The sequence below is a fragment of the Meriones unguiculatus genome, chromosome 21, assembly GCF_030254825.1.
Source record: "Meriones unguiculatus strain TT.TT164.6M chromosome 21, Bangor_MerUng_6.1, whole genome shotgun sequence".
Lineage (NCBI taxonomy): Eukaryota > Metazoa > Chordata > Mammalia > Rodentia > Muridae > Meriones > Meriones unguiculatus.
The window spans coordinates 55,498,307-55,525,976 of NC_083368.1; the positions used below are offsets into that span (position 1 = coordinate 55,498,307).

The 27,670-nt window shown below is 45.3% G+C and overlaps 1 protein-coding gene across 7 annotated transcripts in view; it reads right to left on the bottom strand.

The window, feature by feature from the left end:
* Grm8 (glutamate metabotropic receptor 8) overlaps positions 1-27,415 on the bottom strand; it is an 809,809-nt gene extending 782,394 nt beyond the window's left edge. Inside the window, exons 1-2 of one of the 7 annotated variants that reach the window (XM_060374210.1) lie at positions 27,086-27,415; positions 17,548-18,356 (exon numbers count right to left, since the gene is read on the bottom strand). In XM_060374210.1, coding sequence (XP_060230193.1) covers positions 17,548-18,057 — 510 coding nt within the window. In that variant the 5' untranslated portion in view covers positions 18,058-18,356; positions 27,086-27,415. Of the gene's footprint in view, positions 1-17,547; positions 18,357-24,200; positions 24,323-25,985; positions 26,061-26,309; positions 26,703-27,085 lie in introns of those variants that run through there. The other 6 variants (XM_060374213.1, XM_060374214.1, XM_060374209.1 and 3 more) reach the window with 6 other exon arrangements.
* Positions 27,416-27,670: the final 255 nt, after the last annotated feature.

The following is a 27,670-nucleotide window of genomic DNA, read 5'->3' on the forward strand; positions in this document are numbered from 1 at the left end:
TCAATGTTTTTCAAATGCTGAAAGAACAGACCTGTCAACCAGAATTCTATATCCACAGAAAACACTCCTCTGTGCAGGTGAAGGAGAACAAAGCCACGCTGTCATTAGGAGACATACTTTGAGCTAAAGACATTCTTTGAGCAAAAAGAAAAGAAAAAAAAAAAGTCAAGCTCTCAGGAAGGAAGGAAGGATAAAAGAGTAAAAATATGGGTAAATATAATAGAATTTGCTTCTCTTGAGTTTTCCAAGTCTATTTAATGACTAAAGCAAAAGGCGTAGCACCACCTCACGTGCTTCTCAGAGCACACGGGGGAAACAGTTAGCACAAGGACATTACAAAAGAGAACAGGTGTTAAGAGGTAAGCTCCTCTGCTTGGTCGGAACTAACAAAATGGCCCTGGTGGACCATGATAAATGATTTATGTGTATGTATAAGAGGCTACATAAAGGAATACACTCTAAAACATTATAGGTAACTCAAAATGGAATCCTATAAAAAGCTCAAATTACCTAGAGGAAAACAAGCAGAGGAAAGAAGAAATAATGAATGGAGGTAGAGGCATCTCCCTTTATGCTGGAGCCACTCTAGTACAAGATGGACCTTCTTCTAGGGAAGCAAGGTACCTCCGCTGGTCTGAGGGTCTGGGGTGCTACAAGGGATCTCCCAGGAGTCTCCACCCCTGAGTCCTGTTTTGGGTGTAATGGTAGTTGGCAAAGTTTGTACTGGTGTCCCTAAAAAGCCCTTCTGGAAGCACACGGGCTGATCTGCCCGGGTACCCAAAGAGCTTCTTGCCAGGACTTGAGTCTTCGCTGACCTTCTGCTTACAGGCTGCCCTCTCCGGGGCGGGGGGGGGAGGTGCTTTATTCGAATTCTGGTGACAGAAGCCCACAGTCCTCCTTGGGGTGTAACCTGTGCTCTAGTGTGGGTGGAGCAAGGGGAAGCAGTGAGTGCAGCTATTTGAAGCAGTGTCCCCCACGCTCCAGAGACAGGGTTAGTGAAAGCTTACAGCACATAGAAAACAGTTGAGCAGGTATTTTAAAACCAAAGAACATGAAGATGAAAATGAATACCACGTACTGAAATGAACGGCCTTCCTTTTAATTTTATTGTGGGCGTAAGTATTGAATCTTTCCAGACAGGTGCGGTTCCCCCAGGTCTTAGAAGAAATCAGTTTATACAGTGTGCTGGCCTTGTGTTTCTGGCCCTTCAATGTGGTGTCTCCTAGAAGGACACTTTTGAAAACATTGCATTACAGCTGTTGAACGTTTTTCTACTTAAGGCATGAAAAAGAAAAACCAGGGCCAGAGATGGCTCTGCAGATAAAGGGGCTTGCAGCCAAGCCTAAACTCTTGAGTTCGGTCCCCAGAACCTACAAAGTGAAATGAAAGAACACATGCACACAGTGAGAGAGAGAGAAAGAGAGAGAGATGAGAGAGAAAATAATTATAAAATATTTATACTTTGAATTTATACTTTGAATGTCAGTATTTTGAAAGTAACTTTAGTCATTTCAACATAAAAGCATCTTAATATTCTTAATAATGGCACTGGCAATTTAAAATATTAAAATCTACATTAGCAGAAATGGGGCTTTGGTTCATTGCCTCTTTACAAATAAGCACAACCAAACTAGCACACTCCTGCCCTCTTCCTTCCAACCTCTAATCCTTTCCCCTCCTGTCTGATCTCTCACTTCTCTCCATTCCTGCATCTTGCTCTGATCCATGATATGACCAAAAAAAAAAAAATCTTCAGGGGACAAATATCAGAGACAACAAAATAGAAAGGGGGAAATGTCTGAAGATGACTTTCTCAGTAGCCTGAAACATTTAGAAACCGTCATTCTGCTTTTCCTAGGAAACTGTTTGTATTTATTCAATTCTCTCTTACCAGACTATGTTGCTGTGTTCTGATCTGATGTGTCCCCAGGTTCTTAAAGTTGTTGGCAGATGCTACCAAAAAGACCTCCCAAGGTTTAGGAAAATAGTTTCTTCCAGAAAAAAAAAAAAAGTAAAAACTAGAAAAAGCTTTTCCTGCCCTGTTTAAACTCTTAGAAACAAAAATAGTACTTGTAAAAATGAAAGAAAGTTGTACAAAATTCAGAATGGGGGGCTTCCACGGCTTTTTATATAGTATTAAACTTGAAATTAACTCAAGTTGATTTTGGTCTCTCTTCCTTGAGCTCACTAATGAACACTAAATTTCCTACTGAAGATCACAAGCCGTTTGCCTGCAATGTAGGACTCAGTTTCCAAATTCCACTTATTACAATTTTAAAAATGTATGCACACACATACAGAGAGAGATGAGAGACAGAGGGAAGGGAAAAAGGGAGGGAGGGAGGCAGGAACGAACACACACACACACACACACACACACACACATACACACATGTGCACGCACACAGTTCCATTACTACTTCATGAGTCTTCTAAGTGCTCCTATCAGCCTGTGCTCCTTGGACAGATAGGTTGGTATTTAGTGTATTAATCCATAATGTACTGCCTTCCCATGGGCACATAAAGCTAGTGATTTTACAAAGCAGTTCTGGGATCCATTACCATGGAAACAAAAGGTATAAAAAGGTGTTTTATCTAATGGAACTCTAAAAAGATCAAAAGTGTTCTCAGAGTAAAGGCATAACCAAACACGCGGTGGTTTTAAGAAGCGTTGGACTGGAGGATCCAGATGGGCTAACAGGAAGGCTGGGGTGTGGAGCAGCAGTGAGAAAGGCAGCAGCATCAGGTCGGGGCTCTTGGGCTAGGACTATACACGAACAGGTGAGGCTGCTAGCCAAGTCTGCTCCCCAAAGAGGCTGAAAGAGCTCAGTTCTCCTCTTCTGCCAAGAACAAGAGCTGAACTCTGGCCTCTCCTCATAAATGTCAAAATGAGGGGTTTGCTTTTCTGATATTGTTAGTGTCATATATTCCTTGTCTCAGCTTTAGAGCCCAGCTACTCAAGACGAAACTCTACTGAAGTAGGAAGGAAATGGAAGAACCTTCACACGGACAGTCTCATTTTATCATCTCTCCCCTTGATCTAGAACTTTACCCCATATGCTCAGGAAATGCAGTCACGGGGAATAGTTTAGTTTGGGAAAAGAATGGACGCAAACACATGCATTTATTTTGATGTTTTTAGTGTTTTCTTGAAGTTCAAGTAATTTCACCACATCCTGTCATCAACTTCAGAAAAGACTTCTGAATAGACTAGTCCTTCCATGGAAAGCTTCCTGCTGCACAAACTGCTCTGCCCATCTGCAATAATACAAGTTTCTCCCCATCCAATGTCCTCAGGAAGCATCTGGAACAATGGGAAGCTCCCCACTGGTGCTGCTGAAGGAATACAAGTGTCCCAGCACTTCCTGGGAGCCATGCAACCAGCCCAGCTGGAAGGCAGGCACACCAGGAGTACGGGCGGTCAGGTCCCATCCTTGTACGGAGGCCGGAGGCCTCTATTCCACTGTGCATCTGCCGACCGGCCCACCTACCATTCCAGCCTCCTGCTCGCCGAGAACATGCGGCTTGCAGAGCTGGCACCTCCCATTTGGAGGGTTTAACTTCTCCTCTCAAAGGCAAGCTTCTAGAAAATGGCAGGAAAGAATGGATTTAACGCAAAATTGGATTAAAGTAACAGCAGGAGTATAGTCAAATAAAGGAAACCATCAGGAAATCGGAAAATATACCGCAGAAAGGTGGTATAAAGCAATAGTTTAAGACTGATGAGTCCATCAGACCCAGGTTTTATATGGAGTGGCCATATGCCTTCTGAGTGACCTTAGATAACTGTCTTTCCCTCATCCAAGGCCATGCTTACCTGACAGCTGGGATGAGGAACAAATAAGATTATGTACATTAAGTGTTTAGCTTTGTGCCTGGCGCCTAGAATGCTGTCAATCAATGTTAACGCTGGTGCTGCTGGTAACGGAAGCAGATGAGAATCGATGCTGGAGAACTTGGGGCTCAGGGACAGTAAGGGCTCTCCGGGAGCTGAAGGGCTGCTCCACAGTGAAGCGGTCATCACAAAACAGGGCTGGGTGGAGTTATACTTGACCCAAGAGGGACAAATCTGATCCTATGGGGGAGGGGGTTCACAGACTACTTGTGAAGTTTTGGTGTGGTGTGCCGTGGTGTGCCGTGGTGTGCCTCACTCTACAGTCTAAGCTGTCATCAAATACCCTACACCCCTGCTTTGCCTTACACCCCTGTAATGCTGGGCTTACAGGCGTGCACCACCATGCCTGGTCCCCTGGAATATACTTTGATTGGTGTGCCAGATTGCAAAAGGAGATTTCAAATGTTTCGTCTAGCATTACAATGACAAGATTTCATGGCTCCGAGTACTTGGAAGCTAAGAAAAACAATGGCTTTTTATCTCTATTATGTGTCAAGCTTTTTAAAGCATCCAGTTGTCACTAGGCACAGTATTCAAATACTGAGCCGGAGCCAGGTTATTTAGAACCTATAAAACTCCACTGCACTTAACTCTGAGTTGTTTGAAAGAAAGCACAGGCAAGACTGTGCACTCTCCTGACAGCCAGTTTCTGCTTAGGCACAGACCCTTCGGGGTAATTCCCACCATGTAGCTTGTATTCATTACTTAGGAGTCTCGTATTTATTATACATCCAAACCCAGACTCACACTACTGTAGTGAACTACAATACTAATAATTAGCTTAAACACCACGAACTCTTTAAGTAGGCTAAGATAATATTTATCCATTGACCCTAGAGCGTGTGTTTTAGACTACCTGATTTAATATCTTTTTTAAGTGTTGTGTGCTATGTGTTATACTGATCAGCAGAGACTGAGATTAGAATTCAATGATACAGGTTTTCATTTTAGAGGCCTATAATCAGAGAAATATTTAAAGGTAAAAGTAACTGCCGATTCTCCCAGCGGGTGCTAACTCATGCACAGCACCGCCCCCGCTTCATACGAAACCCATGGCCCAAAACCCTCCTGAGATGGTGCAGGCTGAGATCAGTGTGCGGCTGACAGATGGGGCGCTCGGCAGAGGAATGTGCAGAGTTATTTCATTTTCGTTGGAGAAGGAAGCTGTGGGAAAAATATTCTCCACTTAATCTATTTTATTTTCAGCAAGGTTTTACCTGTAAATATTAATTTATGCACCAGCCAAACTCACTAATGCTTCAGCTGTGTGAATACCAATGAAACAAATCCAAACTTTTTTTAGATGAGATTTACAGTATCTTCCTTCCTCAGGCAAATGGGTGGAAACCCCAGGAATTAAAAATTCCATCCCTGTGGTTTCAAGGACAACTAAATACCTCCCATTTCAATTGGTGAGGTTATGAGGGTGGAAATTACAGGGCAAAGCTGCAACGTTAACCAGAAAAATAATCATGCCACTTCCAATTCAGATCCTGCTTCCAAACACTTTAAATACTTTCCACTCACAACACTGCTGGTGCCTTCTGGAGAGCTATGGCCAGCTGAAACAATGCGGACTGGATTCCACGAATCTCAAGAGTGAAGAGGGCAGAAAAGGCGGTGTGCCCTACAGGACACGAGTGAAATGCACTCGCTGACAGTTCATTTAGCTTCTCTGTGTAACTGTGACTGGGGATAAGAGCCCACACAGAAATGATAGTCACATGGCAAATGAAGAAAGCAAGTTTTCATGTTAGGTTATACGAGCTTCCAAAGACCAAGCAAGGGAGAGCAGGTCTCCTGGGTTTGACAGCCCCTTCCTTAAACCCCTGTGACCCGCTAAGATCCAGCACTCTGCCCTCTTGATGCCCCATGCCTGTTGGCTTGGATTTTAACTGGAACCCCCAGCTTCATGCTCATATATATCGTATAATATCCCCAACTGCTTAAAGTTTCGTCACAGCAGGGAGATGGCCTGAAGAGGAAAAGAGGCTTCCAGTTATTTCTGCTCCCTTGCAGGTTGGCATAAACTGACCTCAGGTCAAAGGTTATGGGTCTGGAAGGTCCTCCTTTTCTCTATTCCCTAAGTGTACACACTCCTACTGACTCCAGTAAGGCCAATCCAATCCCACACCTACAAAGCCTTGTGCTGTGAAAGGAATGAGGGGATTCTAACCCTCAATGTAAGGAGAGTAGGAGGCGGGGCCTTTGGAAGATGTTAGATCACGAAGGTGGAGCCCTCAGGACTGCACTGTGAGAGACAATGGACCAGACCTTCTGCTTTGAGACAACAGGGGGAAGGGGGGGAAGGTTGACGTGGAAGGGGTAGAGAGGAGCACATGGATCCCGGAGGACTTGGGGGCTGAATGTGAGGTGAATATGACCAAAATAATAACTATGAAATTCTCAAAGAATTAATAAAGAATTCTATTTTTTAAAAGAAAGAGGGGTGAGAGTTTTGATTGGGGGGAGGGTTATTGCTGTTTTGCCATCTCCCTCGTCTCCCCTACCTCTCTCACTCCTGCCCTCCTGCTCCATTAAAATGAGGATGCAGTAATCTACAAATCAGGAAGGAGGCCTTCACCACGAACCGCACATGATGTGGGGGCTTGGGGTCAAATATCCCACCTTAATAAATAAGCACCATGTACACTGTCTACTCTGTGGTGTAGCTTCTGGATCCATGGGCCACAACCCTCCAGGGACCATGTGACTGAATGTCAGAGTTTGTGAAAAATATGGCCACAGTAAGGTTTCTAAGCATGTAGGGGCCAGAAATTAACTGGAAATCAAACGTAACAAAGCCCTGGTGGCACCCGCTTTACTCCGTTGCAGCTTTCCTTGCAGCCTTGGCTTTGCACACACAGTGTGCACTTGGCTGTGAACATGCCATCAGCTCAGTCACCACCATCCGGCCTCAAGCACCTCAGCTCAGACTTGCAACCGTTATAAACTGCAGCGTTTTACTGTACAGACAGTCGTCTGCTCTTATTAACTACGAAAAATATGCTTTTAATGTTTCCCTTCTATCATTCTTAAATACTGTAACCAAATTAGCGTATCTTTGGATTGTATTTATTGTGTTAAAATGTTTGTGGGGTTTTGCTTGTTTGTTTGTTTGTTTGTTTTAAATTGCTGTTTGAGAGACTGAAGAGATGACTCTAACATAAAAGCGCTTGTCATATAAACATGAACACTCAAGTTCAGACTCCAGCACCCACATAAAAAAGTTGGGTGTGCAGCACGGAAAAGGGTAAATGGGCACAAAGTCCCTCCCCTAAGCAAGAAGCTGAGGACCCTGAGTACATGAACCACACCCCAAAGCAGGTTTCATGCTCAGGAATAGGTGGCCAACACAAAACAGGCTCCATGTCTTTTGGTTTTTTGCTTTTTCATCTTTGGGGGTATTGCTTTTTTATTTTGGTTTTGTGTTGGTTTTGTTTTATTTTGTTTTGTTTTAAGAGAGAGAAAAAATATGAAGTTGGGTAAGGAGGGGGAAATCTGAGAGGAATTGGAGGAGGGAAAAAAATATGCCCACAACATATTACATAAAAAAAATTAAATACGTTTTAAAATGTTGGGTATGGGAGCACATGCCTGGTATGCCAGTTGTCAGGAGGTGAAGACAGGAGGACCCCAGAGGCTTACGGTCCAGGTCCGTGTTCAATAAAAGGCCCTATCTCAAACATTAAGGTAGAGAGCAATACAGAAAGATGACCAGTATTGACATTGACCTTCATGCGTACACACACACACACACACACACACACACACACAAATACACATATATATACTACAGGCATACATACACAACTACTGTTTCAGTAGCTGACTTGAGTTTCATTTTTCTAAAAATTAATGAATTTTGTTTTGGGGTTAGGACATACTTTCCAACAACTTCTGAGATGACTGTAAACACACCTCTGTATGTCTCATAGTAAATATTTCTGTGAATCGTACTGTTCATCGTCAACAGCCACAAAAGATCAATCAGCTCCAAAAGGCACTCAAGATATTCTCCATCCTACAGTGTTAAATATTCCCCTAAGACTTAAATCTTTATGTAAAACCAAGGAAACACCTCTATCTCCCTACAATGTACATTTGCATTCATCTTTTATAATGCGTCAAAGAATCATTTTAAAATAAACTTCCTAACGATTATTAACAGTAGATGTTTGATTTGTATACCTGCTTTATGTACGTATGTACCTGTGGTTGCATACAACTTCTCAGGACGCAAAGGGTCACGAAGCGGAGAACATTTAAGATCTCCCAGTCTCTGCCACTCTTGAACAGTCAGGTAATGCTGAACTTTCTTCTGAACCCCATATGCTGCCTAAGGACATAGTCTTTATATATCAGACAGACCACTCTTCCTTTACATGTTAGCGGGTCTCCTCAAAAGGATTTTAACAGGGGAGCTTAGAGTAGTGTACCCCTTCACCTATCTGCAGGATGTATGCTTCTCAACGAATACGGATTGGTAAGTCGATTGACTGTTCGGCCCATTAAGTAAAAGAAGGACAACAGATGGCTAAAACGCTCACAGTTCTGCATAACACTCTGCTTTTCTCTGTGGGATGGAAATGTAGCACTTCCACTAAGAACTGTTGTCCGTTACCTGGTCTTACCAAGCATCGTGTTCTGTCTTACACAGTCCATTCTAGCCATTCTGGATAACGCTGCATTGTATAAACACATTCTGTGTCTCCATGAAATTCTTCATTTGACTAAATTATATGCATTTCACCAAAACAACAACAGCAGAGCATAATAAATGTTTAACTTAGATATTGCCATTTAAATACATGGAAGGAGATCGTGGCAGTATGAACGAAAACCCAATAGACTGCATTTTCTTCTGGCTGTCCCTTGAGGAAGATGACTTCCAGAGCCTCTGAATTGTTTTGGGGCTGTCACTTATGATGCTTACATCTGCTGGCAGGAACGAATATTACACAGAAAAAGCTGTCCCCTCAACAAAGAAGGGTAACCACTGCTCAGCATGAGACTATTCCAATCCTTAGGCCACTTCACCAAACAGAGTAAAAAATTAAAAAAATTTAAATTTAAAAAAAGGAATCACATCCAAAATGAGGTTAGCTCTGCCACCTGTGCCAAGAGTTAATCAGCTGCCAGCCCTCACCCACAATCCTACCAGAAGTCCCGGGCTTCTAAGAAGGTCCAGGCCAGCCAAAATGTTTTTCTTTTGATTTGTTGGTGACTTATTTTTTTCCAAAACTGAATCCTAAGGGAAATTTTTATACAAATCCATGAATCCATTATAACTTGGCCAAGTTTATCTTCGCTTGCTATTTTTTAAGTGAAGTGACTCTCAGGACCTACCACATGGACGTCAGGAAGCTCCTTTCCTAACTCACCTAGCTGGATGTGGAGCTGAAAATGTCCTGGTGACGCTTGGCCACAGGGTAGCCACACCATATGCCAAAATTCAACTGGCCTACTGTTTGTTCCATTTTTATGTTAGTCTGCTACTCTCCCAAGACAGGGTCAGTACAAAGGGCTGAGAAACTTGATGAGAGGAACAACTAAAACCCCTAATAGTGTTGGATAATGTCCTGGTCAGCTTCATCGTAACAAATGTTTATAGTGTTCATTGGAGATCAGAGATCTGCTTCAGAATTCGCATTTTGTCTTGTTAGCACTGGTTAAAAACCTCCTGAAGAACATATGATGACTGTCAACTTTCTCTACATAAGCAAACTGCCTGCAGAGAGATTAATCCTCCTGCTTATGATCACACAACTAATAAACGTTATATCAGATTTTAAAGCCAGAAAGTCTGACGATGGAGCCTGACCTGTTTCATTCAATTCACATTCATCCATTTTATTCAAAAGAATATGAGTATCACTAGAGAAGCCGTTATAATAATTTTTCATTTAAAAAGATGGTCTATTATGATAACAAAGATCATATTTATGTTACAAATATTTAAGAATTCTGCATAAGCAGGATGTGGCATTCATACTAAAGGTAACACGGCACAAACATTCTGAGCACGCTGATAAATGGAATGTCATGACGTAGACACTTAGCCTTAAAAGGTAACAAGTGATGCAAACATTAACCAGAACTGGAGCTTTCTCTCAATCCAGACGAGAGGAGACGGGAGGGAGCTGGTGGTGTAAGAATGCTGTGATGTGCGTGTGCCAGAAGGGCCACGTGAGGCACTGAGCCGTAGGAGAGATGGAGAGGTAGACATAGCTTCAGTGAATCTCGCTCCCGCCAGTACAGCCAGGAAATCAGACTCCCAGCTCAGCAGGAACCTTGAAGAGCCTTTGGGAACACGATGGCCATCCCTGAACACACGTGCTGGCTGGTGTTCTGGATCTAGTGCGGGAAACCTGCAGAGACTGGCCTCATGCTGGAAACAGATCAAGGGGTCTGTGGACAAAGCTAGGCCCAGGCTCCTTCATCTCACCAACTCTCTGCAACATTTCCTTATGTTTTCAAGAACGCTTAGGAGGAGGGAACGCTCCTCCCACTGTTACTGCTGCAAAAGATGCTTCCGTCTTTTGCCAGATTCTGCATTACATCAATTAAATGGACAAACAGACCCTTTTCCCACCGTGGGAGAAGAAGAGCCGCTAGTGACCCCGAATTGATTAAGACTATGGTGGAGTGCTGTTCGCAATCCTGTTGCATAACGGAAATCAGGAGGTAGTTGTCATGGCTTCTGAAAACAAATGGCTGGGAGCTGAGACAAAACATAGCCTCTTTGCTTCTTTCTGTCGTCAACTCCCAGTTACTGTGTTTCTTGCAGACTACATTTTTTAAAATCAGTTTCCTCTATGGTCTCAGGAGTAAAAAACAGTAATCTGGATGGCCCTGCTTCCAAAATCATGTTTAAGTGACCATGACATTGGTCATGACTTCTGAGCTCTGCATTATTTAGTAAAAAAAAAAAAACTTCCAAAGGGGCATACAATTAAAATGAAACCCCCGCAGCAGCTGCTGAGATCATAACCAATAGGAACAGAAGATTAACCAGGTACTAGTCAAAAGACAAAAGACAAAAGGCCGTTGTCAGACGGAGCATGGTTAAAATCTCATTTCTGTTTTGCATGCTTTGACTTGCTAAGTCAGCCAGCAAGCAATTTATGTGGAGCATGGTTCTCAAAGCCCAGGCTGCAAAACAGCAGCATCAGCAACACTTGGGAACCTTTAGAAACGCCAGTTTTCAGACCGTTCCTGGACCTACTGAATCAGAAACTCTGAAGGTGGGCTCAGCAATCTGTTTCAACAAGGCCCCAGGGTGATTCTGATGCGAGCTGAGTTTGAGAGCCACTGAACCAGAGCCACAAGACAGCCTCCGGAGTTTAAGCCTGCCCAAGAAAAGGTAGCCTTTGGTTCTTAATAAAAAATAAATAAATGAAATAAAAACAAAATCTATGAAAGACACCTGTGCTGAAAGCCAAACAAAATCACTGCAATCTTCAGTTTTTCTGTAAGCCTAAAACTGGCTTAAAAAAATAAATAAATAGAACCTGTAAAATAATTTTCTTTTAATTGCCATCTTTAGGGGAAAATGAGTAGAAAAGCACTTTCCCTATGCAGATTTATTTATTTATTTACCTCTACTCTAACTTTTCCTAGAAAAGGTTCACAGACTACTTCTTAAACAAAAGGAAAACAAAACTAACATTCTATCTAGTCACAGCCATTCTCTTAGAAAGCCTCTTCACTACTTTTAAAACAGCCACATTGCTCAAAGAGCCGAGAAGACAGTCACTGGTCACTAAGTAAGCTCTTACGGTGCCTTTGGTGTTCACTGTTAGATTTGGGGCTATTTGGGGCGTCAGAAGAGAAAAGTTAAAAAAGATTTACATTCAGCAAGCTTAAAAAACTATTCCGCCAAACAGAAAACGTGATGCTCCTTTCCCACCCCAGGCATAGGCCCAGCACCTTGGTTCTAAGTCGCTGTGTGTTGTGAAGAGCCGTGGTCTGGGGTTCACGCCTGCTCCACGTGTATGAGACAGCCTTCTGAAGAGGCGTCCTGGGCTATTTGTAATGCAGCCTCTTTGTTGGCCCAAGAGAAAGTTCTACGATGTAAAAATTCCCTCTACAGCTAACGGTGCTAGGGTGAGGTGCTGGCACTGTTACAACGGATTTTCAAATGGAAAACAAACAAACAAAAAAAAAAACACCTCCAATTACTTCCCTATCAACGAAATAATAAATTTTTATACATAACAAATTCTTGTCTATCCATAGTTAAACCCACCAGCCACTAAAATGAAGGGGGGAAATGTTTCCTATCTTCCCAACCCTGAGGAGCACTGGGTCACCTGGAAACACTCAGGCGTGAGGGTACGGCTTCACCCCATCTCTTTGGTATTGGGTAAGAATTTGAGCGCTCAGCTATCCAGGTGATTCTGACTTGCAGAACTGAGGGTTACTGCAGCAACTGGCAGCAACCAGCCTACAAGTCTCTCCTGCATATAGTATGTGGAAAAGAAAGTCCGAAGGCACACCTATAAACAAAATCGTGTCTGCGTGTGTCATTTTGTCAATAGATGTGGCGAGAAGTGGACTCTTTCCATGTCAGACTCCCACTTGCTTCTTAAGTCTTCCAAGATGAGGGTGCACTCATGAATATTGCTCCTTTAATTTTCAGTTTTCAAAGCCTATCGAAAGAAGATGTGAGTGCACGGGATGATGAGGAAGCATGTGAACGCAGGAACTCAAAATACAGTGTTTTCTTCTTTCTTTCTTCCCTTACTCCTCCTTCTGCTTCTCTTCCTAAGAGTATACACAGAGAATAAAGCTTGCTTTTATTTTCCCACTTAACTATCTGTGATTTCCAGTATTTGGGACTGGGATAAGGAAACTAGTAGAATGTATGGTTGATTCAATCCTTTATTCACTCACGCGTTAATCAGGTTCTTAGTGTGAGACGAGGGACTAGAAATACAATAGCGGAGGACACAGAAATGGATCCTGCCCCCCTGCTGCTTGTGCAGTGGGGGTATGGAAAGGTAACCAATGGCAATAGTGTGGGATAAATGCCAAGAAGAGGAAGTATAGGCTGCTTCTTGGTTAACCTAACCAGGCAAAGCCCGGAGACTCTCACAGCAGAGGCGGACCTTTGTCCTGCAGTGGAGGTGAAGGAAGCTCCAAGAGGGTTTTGAGATGAGAGGCATTAACAAGCCTGCATGTTTCATAGATCTCTCCAGCTGCACATATGAAGTGCCCTTTTTTATCTGACACCACTATTAGTGCCAGTGAGAGAGAGGCCACCTGCCTCCTCTGAAGAGGAAGAGCTCTTTCTCAAGCGAAGCTGTCCAAAACTGAAGGACTATGTGATGAAGGAATCCCACTCTCTATGTCTATTGTTATCAAGCCAGATTTACAGAAAACATTATTATTGAGTTTGTTTAGTGCACTTATCCATCCATCCTAACTAGATGGGCCTGAACACGTCAGATTTTCGTTGTTTACAGTTAATAAAGCCCACTGTGTGCAATAAATAACTCACAGGACACACGGCTTTAGCACTTGGTACAACTGAGTTCCGTCTGTCTTCATAAACATTGTGAAATAGAGCAAGACTGGCAGGAGAACGAGACAATTCTCTGTACTTGTTGACTTAACGTGCAGATGGATTTTAGTCGTTTATAACAAGCACAAACCCTGTGCTTCTGTGTGGCAGAAACCACACAGCCCCCACACACATGGTTTCTACTGACATTTCATTGGATTGCTCCGGAAGGGTACCCCACAGGTGATCCAAGCCCCACTCTTTAAGAATGGAAAATGAACAATCCAGGTAAAGCTGACAAGTCAAACAGGACAGAGAGGACTTGTTTCTGACACTGTCCTCTTGTAACCGCTGTGTGTTTGCCGACACTTGTGTGAGCTGGGCCAGCATCAGCGTGCCACCTTTAACCTAGAAAGCCCAATCTTTAATCAGCGTAATATATGTTTCATGTTTTGACAAACTGATTTCCTCCCATTAAAAGAAGATGGGAAATGGTCCAGAGAGGGAAAACTATCTCAGCATTTTATTAACAAACAAATTTCATTTCTAGACATCTTGGTTAAAGTTTCCAAAAGACCCCTGGTTTTGAAGCTTTTTTTAAGTCCCTGTTTTCACCGAATTTTCAGGATCCTAAACATATTATTTATACCTTTGAATCTAAGGAAACTCTGCTACTTCACAATTACACATCATCCTACTTGATTTTACCATTATTTAAAATTATTAGCTTACTATAGAGGTCAGCTAGACAACTACCCTGCCTAACGTGTGTGTGTGTGTGAGAGAGAGAGAGATGTTTGTTTGCTGTGCATAGAAATGCTTCCATAAAGTTCAAGGCATTAAAAATCTGATTCTATGGCTTTCAAGCTTAGCTCAATTCCCAACATATATGAGGGATGTTGAGTCACTGAGTCATGTCCACTTCTCTTGGTGAAAACAGGGAGGAGCAAAAGAATTCTACTTATTCACAAGCCCTGAAGTTTGAAACGCCTCCTTGGAGGAGAGGAGAAAAGTGGCAGAAGCTGAACCTACCCTCAGCCTGAGACCCTCTCCTCTGGGAGGAGCTTCAGTGATGTGTGGGCATTTCCTATTTCCAGAAACTATCTGGCTCCAACTCCCTGTCTCACTCTCCTCTAAGATGAGGGGCTGAGTTTCCTTATTTGCTTCAAAGTTTTGAAAAGAGAAACAAAGGCAGAACAACACTGCTTCCCTCAAGAGCCAAGCGTTAAGCTAGACACGTGGATTTCTGTGCATCCTTTTAGATCCTATGGGTCATATGCTATGTGGCAGGGACTGCAAACGGCCCAAGGATTCACCCCTAGAGCTGACTTTCACTCACCTCATCATGGCATTGCCTTAAGGAAATTATTATGTTTCAAAATGGAACTATATCTCAATCTCCAGTGTAATAATTTGTTAACCATCCCTTTGATAACTATGTAATATTTCACGTCACTCCAGCATGTGGATGTAAGCAGAAGTCATCCACACTAAAGTAGGCCATTTTCTTTCCCATGAGCAGACATCATTACCAAGTTACAGTCACTGGGAAGTGCAAGCTGAAGGTCGAACATAAGTCATGGAAGAAAAAGGAGGCAAAGCAGCAGGAAGCTGGAATCATCCAATTTGCATTCCTGTGCTTCAGTTTCAGCCGGAAGATGGGAAGAGTGTCCACACACACAGTGCTGGTTCACTTTTGGGTGAGATTTGATCCACATGTCCCCTTTGCTGGTTTGCTTTTTTCAAATCTAGTAATGTGGCTAAGTTGAGTGTTCCTCGGTGCCAGCCTGCTGACGGTGGTAGAGCTGTCTACCACAGTCCCTGCCCTCTCCAGGCCAGCACTGACCTCCACCCTCAATGTCCATCAAGGGGCAGCTAGCGAGCCACTAGGTGTGCAAGCCAGCATCTCTCTGGTGTTGTCCTGGAACTCTGACTGTGTTTAAAGAACCAAGAGGAATTCACTCCTTCAAGAGAATCCCTCTACAAGTATCCAAAACAGCAAATGAACTGTCTAATGAGAGAAGAACCAAGCAGAGAAAACCAGGCCCAGCTTTATAAAACAAAAGCTCCCCTCTTGCCTTCAAGTGGCTTGAAATGTCGTTCAGCAGCCTAGGAAACAAAGGGCGCAGCCAGGTACTGACCACACATTTCACCTGCATTTTCCCACTAAGGAAACCCAACAACCTAATACAGAACTATTAATATACTATTATTATATTATTAACATTATTATTTTTGCTTTCTTATAGATAAGTTCATTCTGTGACAAAAAAAAATAGCATGAGCTTTTTCTATCTTGGGTAAGTATGTACCTTACCCCACTCTCCAAATCCTTGTATGCTTTTGGACCAGACTACAGAAAAACCAATGTATAAAAATACCTATGGTGTGATAGGAACAGTAATTAATATATACAGGGAAGATTCCAGAAGGGATAAAATCACCATGAAGGTTTTCTTCATCTCTAACAGTGGATCTGCCTTAACCATGGTCACTGAGTTAAGAACTCAAAAGAAACATTCTAAAGCAAGTGAAGGAAAAGGTCGAATTGGAGAAAAAGAGAAAGGCTGGGGAAATAGATGGCCTGTGCCCTAGCCATGAACAGAAGTCCTGAGGTGAGCCCTAGGTCTCACAGGTAGGAAATCCTGGAGGATCCCTAGCCCTGCATCCTGCCTCTGGGAGAGAGGAGGCAGCCATCCCTAGAGGCACCATTTATAGCTGCCTCGCTTCTCTCAAAGATTTCCAGAGATGGAGACTAGGAGGCCTTTGGCTGCCAGGCTCATTCAAGTGCTCTCACTGCCAGGAGACTGTTCTAATGTCTTGCTAAAGTGTCTCCCATGCTCCCTAGGGCCTTCTTTGTGTCTCTTCAGAACGCCTTAGACACAAAGGCCTTCTATGAGACAGAGAGAGCAACCTTCTCATTTGATGCATTCTCATCAACCTGAAAACAGCCATTTAACTACCTCTCAGCATTCTCGTTCCTGAATAAGGGGAATTCACACAGTGGCTGTCCAGCCTCTTAGGGAAGGTTACAGAGAAGATTCCAAGATTAGACATAGGCCAAACCAGATTGACCCCCAAGATATATTCCCAAGCCAGGAAGCCTTTGATTCAATCCCTTTCATCATTTTTTGTGAAGTTTTCCATCACTTTGCTCATTTTTGTCACTCTGTCGGTCATCAGTCCAACTCTAAATCTGTGTGCATAGGAATAGTTTTTCATAATATAAAATGAAGCCTCATTAATTCAGGTTCAGCTGGAAAAGCCAAGTCCCAGCGAGTAAGAAATCAGAGCGAAAAGTATTTTCAATCTGAAGAACTATATCTATTTCAAAGGACTACATAATGGATATTAATAAATAAGATGAGAAAGTTAATAAAAATGGTGAGGTGCAATAATTTTATTTTTATGGTACTTTTACTTTCAAAGTATTTTCACATATATTATTTTATACTGGCAATTTCAGTCAATATTATGAAGTGTATAGATAATAGATCATCAAACCAAAATCAAAGTGCCTTGTTTATTTCTTCCTGCTAAATTTGTACTATTAACCCAATAAGAAGTATATGTAATTATTTCCAGTCTGCATCACAGTACTCTGAATTAATGAGGTTCTGTTCTATTCGAGTTATAATAAACCTGAAAACTTTATGGCCATCTTGTCTCCTAGAGCGTCACTCCCTTCCACGCGTTAGGAATAAATACTGTTTCCTCACACATGAATTTCCGTCACCCCACCTCGAGGAAGTTTCACCACGTAAATTACCTCACATGCACCTCGATAAGGAGGAGGCGTTCTGTAGGGTAAATGTGCTAAGGTTTGTTATTCTCTAGAGATGTTCGCTCTGACTCACGGGGAGCCTCCCCGAGGAGCTTCGGCCAAGACGGCGAGCACTTCACAGAACTTACCAGCATCCTCTTTGGAAGGACACAACCAGGATTAATCCACTTAATCATACCCAAAGGAGCTAAAGTGACATGGGCAGAAACCCAGGCACAGCATGCCCCATTTGAGGGACCCAGCGACTCAGACAGTGCCCGTCAGCATCTTCATCTCCACTTTCTTCTTTAACCCAACATTTGGAGTCACAACGACTGCTGATTCGAGCCCAGTGGTTGAAAAGGCAATGTCTTTACCTACCTTGAAAAGTCTTAAAATGTTAGCCACCATGATGGACACAGAACTTGCCGCAGCACCTATGACACCAGAAATCTTGTCGGGCTTAGTGAATATGGGTGGGTCTCCATTAGCACACTTCACGTCAGACGCATCTTTTTCTATCAACGCCTGCACGAAGGTTAGTGATTGCTCCAAAGCATAGGTGTCCCTGGAACACGTGTCAAGGATCCGAACACCCAGACTGATGTTGGAGAGGAGATCAGGGTCCTTGTTAATCTGGTCAATTGCATAAAGCATGGCCTCAAGTCTGTGGATCCCCTTTTCCTTCTTCAGCTCCCCACAAGGCACCCCTCTTTCTCCCTTGGCGTGAACTGGAAAAAGACCCCCCAAAATAATGTCCCCGTCCACCCGGATGGAATGGGCATACTCCTGGCTGTGAGTTCTTTGCATCATTGTGAGGATCCAGTAGAACTTGGCAGTCAACAGGAGGAAACAAGGGCAGGAAGCGGAGCGCTTTCCCTCGCATACCATTTTCCCCGAGGGCGGTGTTGCGATCAATGACCCAAAGTCTATTCTCGCCGCAGAAGAAGGGGGACCACCTGAGGCTGCGCCTTCTGGAGGCTACCATCAGGGCCCATGGGGGAAGGCTCTGGGGAGTTCAGCAAGATTTCGTGATTTGAATGTCACAGTGAATTTCCAACAGACCTTTCGTTCAAGTTCGCTCCCACACAGTTAGCTTGCAGGTAAACTAGAAGAGCGTCTGAGGTTCTGACGTTGGGGTGAGGTCAACAATTCCTGTCCTTGAGTTCAGCCCTGTAGCGAAGTCGTTCCTGGGGAGAAGAGGCAAGGAAAGAGGGAAATTCAGTTCAGTTAGGCAGTATTTTTCATATACTTAAGCCCTGTCTGAACCAACTTTTTTATTTCCCCTAGTCACTAACAACTAACTCTTTCTGGTCCCCTGTGACTCTGAACACCTGGCTGCACTGCATCTAAGCAGGGAGATTGATGACATGTTTAGAGCGAGAGAAACAGGAAAGTATCAGCAGCTAGCTCACTGCTTTCAAGCCAGACCATATTTTTATTTATCATTTTATTTCAATAAGTCTTATTTCCAGAAAGGTGCAGTTCCTGTGATTGATGACATTATTTCTGCGCAAACCTGCTTTACATTTTGCAGCTTTATAAATTTAGCATTTAAATCTTGTCCATGAGATAATGAAAGGTTATTTTCTGTGATGTATTTAACAAGCCAGTCATCTGTTAATGACTTTTTATTTTAGTATCCCAGATTTCCCAGTAGGAAACAGTGACTGTTCAATTGGAGAGAAGGAAGGAGGGAGGAAGAGAGGAAGGGAGAGAGGAAGGGAGAAAGGAAGGGAGAGAGGAAGGAGAGACAAGCTACCAAAGCTCTGAAAATATCTCGTAGCTTGCAGAAACATTTAGCACAGAACATCAGCTACCTCATATCAATTACCCCATTGTTCTCCAGTAATAAAACAAAGACTTGAAAATTAAACACATAGGGAGGGTTATGTGTGAAAACCCTCCTGTTACCATTGTCAGAGTTCCCAATTAATCTGTCAGGGTGGAAGCAATGGGCATGCTTGCAGTTCTGAAGTAAACACGCCTTGATCTGAGAATCACCAGGAGCACATCAGAGCTGGAGACCAATTGGAGAGCTCCTTAATTTTGTCTGACTCAGTGGGGAAAACAGTCATTTCATCGAGACTAGAAATAACCTAGAGTGAAATCATCTGCAGGCAAGCCGAGAGGAGACCTCATTCTGGGGCCTTTGTCCTTAAAAAGTTCCTCAAGATCCTTACAGAACAATTCTGGAGAAGTTTGACTGAAAGAGAACTGACTTAACACAGGCATGGAGCTTTGAAACGTACGAGCGACGTAGAGCATAAGCAGCAGCAATGTGCTCTGGCAGGATGCTCAATCTAATGCTCATTTCTAACCTATTTACACTTGGATCTGGGATCTGGACCGTTTCCCTCCACCGCAGCCAGCCAACATCTGCTTGTATTTCCCACTCACTCATTCAAGTTCCAGTTCATAAAATTCTCTTTCCATCTTCTTTGTCCTGAAGAAAAGGATGGTGATTCCCTGGGGGACAACTGAACATATGCCCAGGCGCCTTCAGAGAAATTTGCACTCTTTTCTACTTCCAGGTTTGAAAAGAAGCCCTTCACCCACCAGTGTGCTGACTTCCTGGGTGTGCCCTGGGAGCACCAGCCAAACCGCTGGCCCCTCTGCTCACCTGTGTCCAGGCTACCTGCACAAAATGCTTCTCGTCCCTTGCACATGCCCTGCCTTGATTCCCTCTGCTGTCCCAGATATGTAGTCCTTTCCCTATTTTCACCACTCAGTCCTCCTGGCAGCTGCTTCCTCCTAGGAGTCCACAGCAGCCTGGCCTGGAGTATTCCCAAATAGAAACGCTTAGGAAGTGTTTCTGGATGAACCCAAATTACTGGTGAGTACAACTGGGGCTGTGTTCTACACTCTTCCTAGGAAAACTAGTTACGTCATGGTAGAACGTCATCAACTCGGACCACTCGTTTAGATATTGAGACCAAGTCTACACTGGCCAAACCTGGAAGAAGTGGGCAAAAGAAGAAGAAATTTCAAGGCATAGGGGCTGTACTTCAAAGACTTTCTCCATTATACAAAGCCACCTTGAATACCCTTACACACCTAAGAGAATAAAGTTTTCCACTATCGGCAAACACCAACTCCATCAACTGCTCATATTTCCACATCTACTCAGGATACATTAAGTTAGCTCTGCTTGCAGATGTAGTCCTAAAAATAATAATTACTCTTTTTTTAACTATTGGTATTTGCAATACTATTTAGTTAGTCTCCTTGGCATCTCATAGGTCTCTTCAGAGCTTTAATCTAAAGAAAAGTTGGGGGTATGGAGAGTAATGAGGCTGGGTTAGAAGACAGGACAGTGCAGTGGAATACGAGAGCTTCCCCGTGGGCTATTTAGTGGACATGTTTAGTGGACATCTTGCTGGATTTCTGCTCGAGTTTCCTCCTCTGCAGCATGGAATTAATTGCACACAAGCTCTTCAAACCTTGGTTTTCTTATCTGGGTAAGGAAAGACAGAACCTGCCTACAGGCACACAGGGCAAAGCCGTACTGGGCCCAGGGCACGTGCTCAGCAAACAGGCATCAACCTGCTCTCTCATTCTCTCTCTACTGAAGCAGAGCAAATTTTTGACAATTTGCCCAATTTGTGAAGTGTTTATTAAATTCTGTTTGTCACTTGAAGAGTAAAATCAAAGCTACATATAAAATATTTAAATGTTGAAGTGGTTTTAGAGTCTGATTTATTGCCACAAAAATCACAGACTGGATAGATTCAGTTTCCCTTTTAAATTCTAAGGGAGATAGATAGATAGATAGATAGATAGATAGATAGATAGATAGATAGATAGATGATAGATAGATACTTTCATGAAAGTATATAAACTATTTATATACTTTCATATATATATATATATATATATATATATATATGGAAGTTTGTGGAAAAGTAAGTACAAACTTTGTTTCATGACATAATCTTATATTGCTTAATCCAGCTATCCTAGAATTCTTGTGGACTTTAATCCAAATTCATCATTGGAATCAATATTTTTAAAGAAATAATGACCTTTCTGAGCCTCAGATCCAAGTAACTTTGCCTTATGTACTCTTTTATGAGTTGAAGTAAAATAGCTTTTCTCTCAAGCTGACCAACCTCTCTCTGAGTTTGGTAGAAATCTTTCTTCTTCTTCCTCTTCTTCTTCTTCTTCTTCTTCTTCTTCTTCTTCTTCTTCTTCTTCTTCTTCTTCTTCTTCCTCTTCCTCTTCCTCTTCTTCTTCTTCCTCTTCTTCCTTCTTTTTTTTCCTTCTTCTTTTTCTTTTCTTTCTCCTCCTTCTTCTCCTCTTCCTTCTCCTCCTCCTCCTCTTCTTCCTCCTCCTCCTTCTTATCCTTCACCTTTTCTTTCTCCTCCTCCTCTCCTCCTTCTTCTTTGGTGTTTGATTCAGGGTTTTTCTGTATAGCCTTGGCTGTCCTGGAACTCACTCTGAAGACCAGGCTGGCCGCAAACTCACAGAAATCCACCTGCCTCTGCCCTCCAAGTGCTAGAACTAAAAGCAGGCTTCTGAATGACTTCTTAAAGAAGGTTTGAGTCCTGTTCTCTGGAAATCCTGAGCAAGCTACTATCATGACTACTGGGTCCACAAGATGGTGGCTGACACTGAGAAGGCATGGCCACGGACTCATCTGGCTCACGCGGCTCTGTCCTTTCTAAGTCCTAGACCACTGACTTAGTGTCCTGCAGACCTGGGCATCCTCACAGCACATTCCCTGGTTGCGGGCTGGTGCCCCAGACACATGCCTTCTCTTCTCTGTGTGTTTCCTCGGTCAAAGTCTCAAGCACATAACAGCAACTCAAGGGATTCCCAAACGCTGCTTATTATTGACTCCGCTTAAGTGAGGAAGAAAAAATAAGGCTCAGAATAAATTATTTCAGCCCTAAGCCCAGCCACAGTAAACAGCAACACTCCCCCAATCATCCAACCCCTAAGGTTGGCCCTGTTCTGTGAGACAGCCCCAGCAGGGATGTGAGGGTAAGAGGCCCACCACTCTATGGAATTCTTTTACAATCGTACATATTTTTCAATGGTTAGTTCAAGAAACAGTAAGGGACAGAACAACTGTGAGACATTTCTAGAAGAGATACTTCTGGATGCCTCAAAGGGCTGAGAAACAGTCAAACTTCCAAACTTCAAATCTGGTTTCCTGGCCGGCTGCTGCCAATGGAACAGGAGTACCAGCACGGGGGGGGGGGGGGTCTCAAGATCCCCACCTTCCTCCAGCAATATGCAGCAATGGCAGGGTAAGAGTCTTGTGCAGAAAATATCTTTATGCAAGCAGGGTAGATATTAAGAAAATCGGATCCAGAAGACGCTCAACTTCTAAACAGACAAATTAGAGTGTCGTTATTTGCATAACAAAAGAATTCACTACAATACCTAAACCCCATGCATTTAAAAAACAATCTGATTTAGTAGAACTCAGCTTACATCCCTCTGTGTAGATAACACAGCTATTGCATGAAGACCACATGTAAGAGAGTGGTAAGCAACGGCTATAACATGTATCAGACTGGAAGAGGGGAAGAGGTAGAGACTGACTTACTGAGTTCAACAGGGCGCCTGGAACCCCACACGCATTGTGTCATTTCCTGTATGGCTGACATCACATCTGAAGTGTCAGACCAGAGTTCACACGTGGGACTGCAGGTCTGTCCTGTGAGACTCTCACCTGACTGAGGTCTTGCAGGGTGCCTAGAGTCCTGGGGGAGTCTGTTTCTAATCTTTGGGCCAGTTCCTTAGCCGATTTTTTTTTTCTGAAGTGTGAACTAATCTCTGCCCACCTGGCAGGTTGTGACATCAAATGCCACAATGTACATTTTTAATGTACTTTTAAACTGTTGAATGATATAAGAATGCACAGGGATAGTATTGGTTTAATAACCACTCTCAGAACTAAAATCTTTTACTTCTAGAATCATATTTGGAGCTGAAGGAAAAGCAAAACAAAACAAAACAAACAAACAAAAACAAAAACACTTTACCATGGCCAGCACGGAGAGCCAGACCTTAGCAACAGGCATGTATTCAAGAATCAACTTTGGAAAGTTCAAACCAAAAAGGAGAGTTCAAAGGAAAACTGGAAGACACAGAGAGAAGTCAGTGGAACGGCAGGGTCTGACCTGAACGCCACAGATACCCAAAGCACCCCAAGGGCTGTTCTCAAGATACAAGACATTCTTTTGTAGAAAAACAGGAAAACTTCTCATGTGCTGAGAGAATACAATTCTTTGAGCACCAAGGGTCATTACCATTGGGAAACCCGGACAGCAGATTGGTAACTGAATGCATTATCTTTCCTGGAAAAGTAGGAAACGGGCAATGCATGTGTTCAGTAGCTTATAAATAATCCTCCAGGGCTTACTCTACATCTCCCCATTTCTCCTTATCTGCTGTCTGCCCCTTTACAGAGCTGCCTCCTTCTACCCACAGGAATGATGAGTCCTGTCATCAAGGACCTCAAGATCATGCCCTCTTAGCCTGGGTTCTCCCTAGGGAGTAAAGACATTCACCTACAGGTCTCAAAACATCATGGTGATCTCCCTCCAAACTCGAGCATCTGTGCTTTCTAAATGATTCCTAAGAAAGGCCTTACCATCATTGGTAAGACTAAGGTTCTACCAAACAGAGAAAGGATCCAGTTTCTTCCAATCATCCCAGCAGCAATGGCGCCCAGATGAGAGGATGGTCCATGCTCAAGGTCCTTCTGTCAGAGGATGAGTCTGCTCCAACTTGCCAAAGCAACAAAAAGAACTTAAAAATCAAAGAAAACATAAGTGGAAGGGAAGGGGAAAAAGAGGGGGAAGGAGGGAAGGAAGGGAGGGAGAAAGGAAAGAAGGATGGAAGGAAGAAACTGAAACAGAAAGAAAAGTTTTCTTAAAAGGGAAATAAAAATCCGACACACCTGACTCAGGCTCACAACCCATCCTAGTACAACATGGAGTGACCAATGAAAGCATGCCGATACCCAATCCGTTCTGTCCTGAAATCAGGAACAATTTTCTGGACCTTTCAAAGCCTACCTATTCAACAGGCACCGGGATGTGGCTGGATCTTTGCTGTAGACCTAAGCAAAAGATAAATCTATGCAGCATCTTCTTCTAAGATACTGAGACAGAGCAACAGCACTCACTGACTAAAGCAGGGTCCTCTGGGTGTTCTCCACTGGGAGAAGTCAGCGAGAAAGAAACTTAGAAGGGAAAGCATCCTGCTGTCACAAGCATGCCTGCTCAGCCTTCAGTGTGCCCTAAAGACGATGTGAATGTCAGCTGGGCTGTTTGCTGCATAAACACCAATTAAACAAGCCCGGAAGCAGCTTCAACCTGCCCAGCCAAGGCTGAAAAGAGCACATCACTCCAGACCTCGAACTTTCCTCTGCACTCCTCCAGTTCAGCTCAGCTGGGCTTATCCCTTTTCTCTTTTAGATCCGAATGGTAAGAACTATTCAATCAGCCATAACTCGCGGCGGGGGGGGGGGGGGGGGGGGCACAACCGGGCAGAGCTAGCCAGCACAAACCACATAGAATGAATTGAGCCTACAAGACAGTACTCAGCTGTGTTCTCAGCATCTTCTTCATTCTGAGAGAATGTCTCCTGGAAAGCTTCCCCTAAATCATCTTCACGCCCCGTATTAAAGGGCAGATATTCTCTTTATCTCGGATGTAGTACAACCTGTAGTTGACTCCGAGATGGGAAAATTGCATTAGAAAATCATTTCCCTGGTGAACGGGGCTCTTTTCAAAATTATCAAGCCACGCATTTGCAAGACCCAGAGAACGCATTTTATACAGCTGAGATTGTCTCCCATCGAGCTGATTCAAGATATTATTCAGAAGCAAGTGACCAAGGTAAACTCAAGTGGTTCCTGTAGCCATTTGCAATTATTGACAAACAGTTTCATAACGGAAATGGAAATTACAGTCAAGTGCAATAAGCTGTTTATCCAAGATCTACCTGCTGGTGGCTCTTTCTCTCTTTGCATTTTTCTTTCAAGCAAAATACAAGCTACCGTCGGAATGCATTTGTCCTGATAGTAATTTTTCTTGCAAAAACCTCCACCGCAAACCCTGTCTTCAGTTCTCCCACTGCTTGGATTGATTAATGGCCAAGATCCTAGTGTATTCTTGGATGTTCACCAGATTCCCACTGTGGGGTCTATAGAAAAAGATCACCCCCAACTGACAAATAGGGTATTCCCTCCAGGGGTGGAATTCCCTGGGGGAGGGGGAAGACTGGGGGCCCTGGGTTTCTTCAGCTCACGCAGCACCACAATCCTGGGCACACAAACACCCTACGAACCCAGGCTCCCCAGTTTGGGCTAGAAGCAATCCGTCAGGGAAGCTCCGGGGTGCCTTCTTGCGCAACGGGAGACTCGCACGCGCCTCTGCATTTCATTTGCACCAAAGAAGCGTGTCAGACAACCGGGGGCGGGGGGCCGCTGGGGGAAGCAGGATTCTGTTATATTTTCCACCAACTGTACGAACCGCAGCCGACCTCGGCGCATTTGAGTAGATGGGCTTCCCCCGGCCTCGTGGCCGAGAGGTCTCCCTCTAAATCTCGGGCAGCAGCCGCTCACCCAACCCGGGGTCCCCTCCTCCCCGCCGCACCTTCCTCCTCTCTCCCAGCTCCTTGGACCCGAGAAGCCAGATGCAGAGTGGAGTCCGGTGCCTCGGGGAACGACCCGGTTACTCTACCTTTTCCGGGGCTGCCCGGCACCGCCCCAGTCTCCCGTCACCCCCATCCCCTCGCGCCCTGGGCTTCAGACTCCGGCGCGCCCCAGTCCGGGAGCGCCTCCGCCCCCGCCACACCTGCTGGCCGCGGGCGCCCACACCCCGAGCCGCTCTGCCCAAGCCGGGGGCCACCCAGCAGCTGCAGGAAAGTCCAGTCCTTGAGTCCTCTCCTCTTCCCCCTACCTCTAGCAGGACTGGGAACTCCAGCCTTTCCCGGAGCTGGGGGTGGGGGCGGCAGGGGGGGACAAGGAAATCCCAACCTGGAGGAGCTAACCCGGGGGCCGCCAACTCGCGGCGGAGCGTGCGCGGCGCGGGGACGCGGGTCCCGGGGACCCCGCTCACCGCCAGGCTTTCCTGCGACACTCCCCCTCAATCCTCCCCAGATCCCCGTTAGACATCCACCTCGCAGGAGCTCGGGAAGGCGGGGGTTGCCGCAACTCCTTCCGGAGGCCGCCAACTTCGGAAATCCCTCCGTCAGATTCGCGCAGCCGAGGTACCTGGGCTTCTCCGCCGGTCCGGTCCGGATTCCGCTCCCGGAGGTCACTCGGGCCAGGCAACCCCGGGCGGAGCGGCCGCCAAGCCCGCCGCCGCGCGCGCGCGGAGTTCAGAGCCTCCGCCGGGCGCCTGCCCACTCCCGTCCCCCTCCGATCTCCCGTCCCCCGTCTAAACTTTTGGGGGAGTCACATCTCCGAGGCTCGGGAGTTCCCAGCTAAGCTCCCTCTCTCCCTCACCTCTCCGCTGGAATGTAATCACGGGAAGACAAGAGGGGTGGCCGCCGTGTTATTCGCAACGTAAAATCAACAGACACCCAATCAAGCGCCAATGCCCGGCCAGCCCCTCGCCCCCTGCTGCCCACTCTCCCTCTCTCCCCACCCGCGTCTCTCCGCCCGCCAGTTCTCCTCCAGACTCGGCTGGGCAAAGCCATCTACTTGTCCCCAGAAAAAGCAAATCATTAACGTAATCTGAGAAGAAAGCGTACACCTGGCTGTCAGCTGCACGGTTGGGGGGGGGCAGGGGAGACGGTAATAAATTCGGGGGGCCCTACTTTCGCAGCCAGCTCCGGGCCGGGGCAGAGTTGAAAGGTGGGGGCTTTTATTTTATTTTATTTTATTTTTTCCTGCTGTGCCTGGGCACTTGGCTTCGCTCGCGCGTGCCCGCGGCTCGGCGGGGAGTCTTACCCTGCTCCCCGCGGAGGGTGAGGCGAGGAAGCCCGCGGGGGGCCCGCAGCTCCATGCCCGCGCCGCCGCCGCCGCCGCCCTGGCCGCCGCGCGAGCCCAGCACCGCGGCCGCACTTGTGGCTGGTCTCCGGGCGGAGGGGGCTGAGGCGGCCGAGCCCGCGGCGACTCTCTTCCATGTGAATAACAAATACTCCCACCGGCCGCCGCGATTGGTCTACGCCCGGCGCCTCCCGATCCTCCGCCCCGCGCGCGCGGGGGACCCGGGTCGCCGGCCGCTCCGCGCCGACCAGCCGCCCCGGAAAGCGGGGGGCGGGGGACCCCGAGGGGCAGCGACGCGGGCTCACCCCCTGGCGGGACCCCCTCGCCGTCCGGGTCTGAATCACCCGGCGACCACAAACAGCTGAGTTCCGGTTTTGTTTGGTTTTGTTTTTATACATCACCCCCCGCCTGCCGAGGGGCACAAAGAAGGGGGGCTGCAAAGACGGGGGGAGGCGGGGTGGCGGGGAGAGCTGGGAGAGCCGCAGCCGCGGCGCAGTGAGCTCGGGACCCGCGCGGGGAGGCGCCGCACGACGCCCGCCCGCAGCC